This window comes from Salminus brasiliensis, chromosome 2, assembly GCF_030463535.1.
Source record: "Salminus brasiliensis chromosome 2, fSalBra1.hap2, whole genome shotgun sequence".
NCBI lineage: Eukaryota > Metazoa > Chordata > Actinopteri > Characiformes > Bryconidae > Salminus > Salminus brasiliensis.
The window spans coordinates 32712953-32720299 of record NC_132879.1 but is presented as its reverse complement, the minus strand read 5'-3'; the positions used below and the strand labels follow the sequence as shown (position 1 = coordinate 32720299).

The 7347-nt window shown below is 42.0% G+C and overlaps 1 protein-coding gene across 1 annotated transcript; it reads right to left on the bottom strand.

Moving 5' to 3' along the window:
- Positions 1-2691: 2691 nt before the first annotated feature.
- Positions 2692-5438, bottom strand: LOC140549664 (testis-specific serine/threonine-protein kinase 6-like). The gene is made up of 4 exons (XM_072673414.1): positions 4624-5438; positions 4266-4476; positions 3804-3923; positions 2692-2757 (listed from the first exon to the last, which is right to left on the bottom strand). The coding sequence occupies exons 1-4, from the start codon at positions 5436-5438 to the stop codon at positions 2692-2694; spliced, it is 1212 nt and encodes a 403-aa protein (XP_072529515.1).
- Positions 5439-7347: the final 1909 nt, after the last annotated feature.

The window sequence follows — 7347 nt, the reverse complement described above, 5'->3', positions numbered from 1 at the left end:
TTTAAATGAGTTATACAGGCTACCTAGCATAAGGCTTTGATTTAGGGTTGAATGTGTTTTCCTTTTTGGAAGGAACATACTATTATTGTACATTTTAAGAAAGAAGCAGCAAGAAAACACAATTAGTTAATTCAATTAATTCAAGACGTCTGTTCTTTTGTCAAGAAAAGAAAAGTTTCCTTTCCTTTCAGTAATAAGAGACCATATATTCATTACCCAATCTCAGTGAATAATACAAAAGAACATAGCAAGTAAACGTAAGCTCTGTGTGAAGTTGAGAATCTATCATTGCATGTTCAAATGTATTTAGGTGAGTCATTTGAGAACGTAAGTTCGTTAATGCCTCACATTCGAAATTAGGATATTAAGGCTTCTCCACGAGACTCTGGATTAGCTTACTCTCTTACTCATGTTTGTGTTCTCTGTTCTCCCAGATGGGGTCCATCCCAGGGGCCTGTGCCAAAGCCTTATGCTAGGCCTGTGCCACACAGCTTTGCGGAGTACTGCACTATGTCCTGTGGATGTGGAAAACGTACTGCATTGTTTCTGTCCAGAAGATGCCGTGACCCAGTGACATTAGGAGTACAGGCCAGTGGCACTGACGTCACACATCATGAAGACCATGGAGAAGCTAGTCCTGGATGAGCTCCGGCACAGTCCTGTCTGGGAGTTGAGGATGCTATAATCCAGCCAGCACTGTAAGGATCATGTTTTTTGATTTCTCCAGTGCATTTAACACCATTTGGCCTAATGCTCTGGGTGACAAGCTGACAATGATGCAAGTAGATGGCCCCCTCGTGTCCTGGATTGTTCACTACCTGACTGGCAGACCACAGTATGTACGCCTGCAGCACTGTGTGTCGGACAGAGTGGTCCGCAACATTGGAGCCTCGCAGGGACCTATCCTCTCTCTCTTCTTCTTCACTCTTTACACCACGGACTTCAGCTATTGCACAGAGACCTGCCACATTCAGAAGTTTTCTGATGAATTGGCATTGACTCTGATGACTCTACAACACGGTGTTGAGACACAGGAGCACATTCAGTGCAAAACTCAGTCCACCAAAATGCACCACAGAGCGCCACAGGGGGTCATTCTTACCTGTGCTCATCAAACTCTATAACTCCTCCCTCAATGTGTGACACTATGGTTCATCTGTGCAGTTCTCTGATTATACTGTTCATATGTGCAATAATAATAGTAATGCAATTCATTTTAATATCTGTGAAATAACTCAGAGGTGCAGTAATTCAAAATGTTTCATATGGTCTGTTCCATATTTATTATCACAGCTATTGTCACTTTGCCACTTAGTTCATAAAACTATATTCATACCCTAAATACCATTTAATCATATCATTTATAAACCTTTTTTTCTGTTTTTGTTTTAAACTTTATAGAGTGTTTATTCTTACACAAGCCGCTGCAACTATAGCAACTGCAGTTTCACTACTAGTATTAACAAAGTATTTCTGATTCTGATTCTGAAACCATATTTTCTGGGCCCCAATGCCATTGACACATGAATTCTGCAAAACCACAGAGCACTTTTACATAGCCATATCATATAGGCTACAGCTGTATGGTTAGGTTCACGATGTTGATATATGTGATATATATAAAATAATTTTGTATATATAATGCAAAAAATGTATATCTCCACTTTATCAATGACAGAGTTTAAACAAAGAACATATCCTTGCTATACAAACACACACACACACACACACACACACACGAATAACCACAATACACTGAAATACATAATTAACTACATTTTTTATTTTCCATTTTGAACATAAACAGACTAAAGTAAACTTCAAAATAAGAAAGCAAAATGCTCCATTTTCTACTAGCAAGAATGCAGCGATTCGGAGCCGCCAACCACTTAAGGACTTTTTGTTATGTTTCTGTTCTTGTATCTATTCAGTGACTCGGTTCTGGTTCAGTTACGTTCATGTGTGTTTGGTTCATGTTTGGTTCATTGTGTCGGTTCAGTGTCGTGTTTCATGTTCATGTGTTTAGTGAGATGCTCTCGCTCACTCCCACCTTATACCCACGACCCTCGCTCCAGCTAGGCGACCCTTTTCCACGCTGCGTTGTCAGGTTTGGTTTGGTCGGCCTAGCCGTTTTTGGTTCTGCGGCTGGTTCCCCCTGTTCCCTGCCCTGCTCATCTAGCTCAGCTCCCAGAGCCCACAAAGGTGTGCTTTGTGTTCGCCCTCTAGTTTGTCGAGTTTACGTTGTTTTCCTGTTTATTCCCGTTAGTTGCTGCTTTGTTTGCTTTAGTTTGCTCTTTGTATGATTTTCTATTGTGTTATTAAAGTACTTGCATTGCACCCATCTCTGCGAGTGTTCATCCCTCTGTGTCTGGCCTGACCCACCATGACAACAGTGTCATTTCATCTTCGTCAATCACTTAATTTAAATCAAATTTAAAGACCATTTGAATTGAAAAATGGTTCCTGAATCGAAAATTGTTTTTGAATTGAATCGTGACCTCAAAAATCAGAATTGAATCAAATCACATGACACAGAGAGATTCGCACCCCTATTTAATTCTTAAGATAAGATACTATAAAATACAATCCCTCTAGCAAGTCCTGGGTCGTGAAAAGTGAGTGGGATACCACTGTGGCCTCAGACTTGAAGGTGCTGATTCTCATACCAACCGCTATACACTTAGCTACAAACTAGTCAAGTGTGCGTTGGAGGCCCCCGTAGACCATCCTGCCCCTGGCTACGCCTTGCTGTCCCGTCTATGAATATCACAAACAGGAGCAGACACATGGCACAGCCCTGACAAAGACCAACGGCAACACTTAACAAGCTTGACTTAGTGCTGAAAATATGGACACAGCTCTGACTCAGTGAGTACAAGGACTGCACAGCTCGCATCACCGACCCTTGCATCCCATGCACCTAGAGCACTTCTCACAAGATGTCTCAGAGAACATGGTCATGAGCCTTCAAGTCCACAAAACATGTAGACAGGATTGCTGAACTCCCATGCCTCCTCAACTATCCAAAAGAGAGTGAAGAGCTGGTCCAACATTTCATGGTCAGGACAGAATCTGCATTTCTCCTCCTGAGTCTCGTCTTTGCACTACCCTGGCATAAACTTTCTAGAGGGAAACCGAGGTGTGAAGCTTCAAACGTTTCCACACACTCTCTGGTTCGCTTTCTTAATGAGGACCACAACCTTGGATTGCCAGTCCAGAGGCACTGTCCCCGAGGTCCATGCAACATTACAGAGGCATCTCAATCCCTAATGTCTAGAGAAAGTGTTCTATCAGCCACCCAACAATATCCTCAGCTGAGTGCAGAGCTATACTGCCCTTAATGGACACAGTTTAGACAGTGTCCTTCCTACCCCTTACATAACAACTCCAAATGATGTGTATGTCGCTTTTTACAACCTGATGGCGCAGCTTTACAGAAATCGGGAAATAGAACAAATATAACTAAATAAATACAACATGAACCCCAAGTGAGCAAGCCAAAGGCGACAGTGGCAAGGAAAAACTCCCTCAGAGCTGGAGGAAGAAACCTTGGGAGGAACCAAGACTCACTAGGGGGACCCATCCTCCTCTGGTCAGAACAACGTATAAATGACCAATAAATTGTGTAAAGGTAGTATGTCATCACCAGGGCCGTGCTAGATGTCTACAATGGATGAATAGTCTTTTTCAGGATCTGTTGGCGAGACAAAATGACATATATGAATCAGCTGAAACATTTCTAGCAAATATTTAAAGTATAAAATCTGAGGCTGTGACGATCGCTCAACATTTGCCTAACATACCTTAAATTTAGGGAACCTCAGCCTCCTGGTTCCTTTCAGTACTGTGGGCTGTGGGAGAACAGGTGTTGTCTCCACCACTAGCCCATGGAGAGGGACATCTACAGTCACATCCTTGAGTCTCTGCTCAGAACACAAACAAGCATGAGCATCTGAAGGGGAAGCAGAATGAGGAGCACTCTGCTGGGAAATAGAGGTGGTGTCATGGACCACAGAGTTAACTCTGAATAACTTCCTCATCCTCCGTCGGAGTGACTGGGAGGCTCTGAGAATTGGTGCCTTGACATAAGCATTAGCTGCCCTTTTAATAGCAGCACAAACAGGACTACAGCTAATGCAGCCATAGTGCTCCTCCACAGCCTCTACCCTTTGGCAAGTTAGACTTGCACCAGCTCCACTGCTGTTGTCTTTCTGCTCAGGCTTAAGAGTTTCGCATCTGACACCATGAGTTGAGAGAACGTCTACGTCTCTGCTTAAAGAAGAAGACGGAGACTCTTCCCCTGTCGACTGATGAGTGCTGAAAAACACCAGCCCATTTTCAGAGGCAGAAGAGGATATACTGTCTATGTTACTGTTCAAAGAGAAGGAAGACTGAGACTCTTCCTCTGACGTTTCAAGTGGGTTGACGTCTGGACACAGATCCTCAACGGGCACCACCACAAACCTGCCAATAACCCTGGAGACAGTACAGAAGCAATGTGTTAGTGTACTTATCGTTAGTGAACTAATACTGTATGTTACCTATTTGCAAAACAGCTCTTTACTTTGAGTGACCCATTCAAAATGTTCTTCATATATGTATACCTGCACAGTGGTTACTTACCGTTCCTGCCTCGGCTGCAGCCAAGGGTGCTGTGCCACCTCTGTCACAGATGGCCGAGTGGAAGGGTCATACTGCAGCATATAAGATATGAAAGCCCGACAGGGCTCCTCCACCGCGATCCTACGTGGGAACACCAAGGGTTCTCGCTGGACACGTAAGAGACTCTTCAAACTGTTAACTTTGAAGGGTGTGGATCCGGTGACCATGGAGTAAAAGATAATACCTAGACTCCACACGTCACTTTTTTTTGGATCATAGGGTTTTTCCAAAAGTACCTCAGGTGCACCATACTCGGGAGTGCAATAATAGGTCTTGCTTAAGTCAGGAAAGCCCCTTGAAAAACGGCCTAAACCAAAGTCGGTTAATTTGACTTGGTTGTTAGCAGTCAGCAGAACGTTTTTACATTTAAGGTCACGATGGACAATGTTCTGCTGATGTAGATAGGCCACAGCGCTGAGCAGCTGTGAGAACCACATTTTTGCTTGGCCAGTGGGAATGTGGCCAAGCTCCCAGATCTTCTGTTGAAGATCCATTGCGGCAGCCTCCATCACAATAAACACCTGTCCGTTTGGCATCTCAAAGATTTCATGCACCTGAACAATGTGAGGGTGCTTTACTCTTTTCAGAATGGCCAGTTCCCGGGGCAGAAGTTTAGAGACAAAAATATGTGATGCCAGCCTGCGGTGCATTATTTTGATGGCCACATGGTTGGAGTGCCTTTGAGATGTGGCCAGCTTAACCTCACCGTAACTCCCTTTACCAATGAAATCCACCACCTCGTAGCCCAAACTCCTCAGGACTTCTTTGGTTTGCATTTTTCTACTCTGTCCTATTTGAAAGGAGAAGCAAAAGTAGAACCTCTTTCTGGTTCTAGATAAGATGGTTCTAGAGAAGAGCGTCAGCTAAATGGCGTCAGTGTCAGTGTGAACGCAGGAATGAAGCGTCTCTCGAGCTGCTGAATCCGAACTGAGCCAGTGAGGGGGAACCTGCCTTTTTATAGGCTCTGTGATGTCATCGACATGACCTCACAATGGAGGAGGACTCGGGTCACTGAGGTCAGTCTCTTCATTGGCTGTATAGGACTGTATGGACACACAGTGCTGTGTACAGTGCTATGCCCCTTCATTTACCTCAGCAACACATGAAGCAAATTGCAGTGATCAGACTGAGCTGATTAAATACAGCCAGGCCTGATGAATTAAGGCCTCACTCATACTAAAGTTTAGCATCAGATCTGTATGATCTGAGACTAGATTTAGAAACCGGATCTGTCACCACAAAGTTTCTTTATAGAGTCCTGTTCTATTGGTCAGTGCGTTTCTATGGAAACATCCGTGTCAGATGCCGTAAAGCAGCTGAATTTATTCAGAAGAAAGGGTGTCTAGTTACTTTAGGACATGAATCACTGCAGTCAGTAAAATCAGTCACATACTTCCACATCTTTACTTTGGTATTTCCACAATTTCACATTAATTTCTCTATTTTTTTTTTTATTATTATTATTTTATTTTATTTATGTATTTCGCCACATTTTGGCATTCATCTGTTTCTGTATGTCTACATTTATTTATTAATGTATTTCCATATTTGTACTCATGTATGGGTTTATGTGTGTGTTCTTTGTGCTCTTTCTTAGTCATATTTGTGTTCTTTGTGTTCTCCGTGCTCAACAAAAGGAAAAAGTATGGTTATTTTTGCAATGTCAAGGCGGTGTTGCGATTGACAAGAACATCCAAACACATCACGAGAATCTTAACATAACAAAGGAAAGGACCCTTGAGACAAATGTCATTGTATCTATAGGCAAAAATATTAAGAAATGAATAAAAGCAGTCTTAAAACAACCCACCAAACAGAATGCCCACACAATCTAAAACCAGACTGCTATAAAACTGCCTTGATTGCAGCACAAATAGCCTGAAGAAACCAAAGATACAAACTTCATTTTCACATAAACATTCAATTCCCTGCAAAAACTATGTAAAATACGTCTTGGCTGACTATATTTCCAAACATGCTGGCAAAGTATTGTGTAATATTTTTAACCAGCAATGATCACACCTCATATTAAATTTACACTCTACAATATTGCCAAAAATACAGAAGTTATATCTACTTAGACCTCTATATATGTACACCTACTTTACAGAGGATTTCAAGAATGGTAACCAGGTCATTTCAATTACTTTCTGAATTACTTTCCGAATTGCGTTATACCAACATACTACTATTGTACAAGAACATTTTAAGACAATTGCAGCAAGAAAACAGTTAGTAAAATATGAAGCACTTAAAAGCCATGGCATGTCGTAGAAAGCAAAAGGGAAAAGCATTGTGGGTATTTTTGCATTGTGAAGTCGCTGTTCCGATTGACAAAAAAATCCAAAAGCGTTACCGGAATCTTAACACAACAAAGCACGGGACCCTTGAGAAAAATGTGTTTGTTATTATGGGCCAAAAATTAAAAATCAATAAAACCAGCCAAATCACCACCAAGTTACTATTTTCTCACCCACTGGATGAGACAGAACGCAAAGCTCAAAAGCTGAACCTAAACATAATACCCACACAAGCTAAAAACAAATTGCCAAGAAACTGCCTTGACTGTGAGAAAAAAGAGAGACGAAACCAAAAGACTCAAGTCTCATTACAGAATAACAAAAATTGCCATGGCTGATTATATTTCCAAGTCAAAAAAAGTTTTCAACCACAAATAGCAACGCC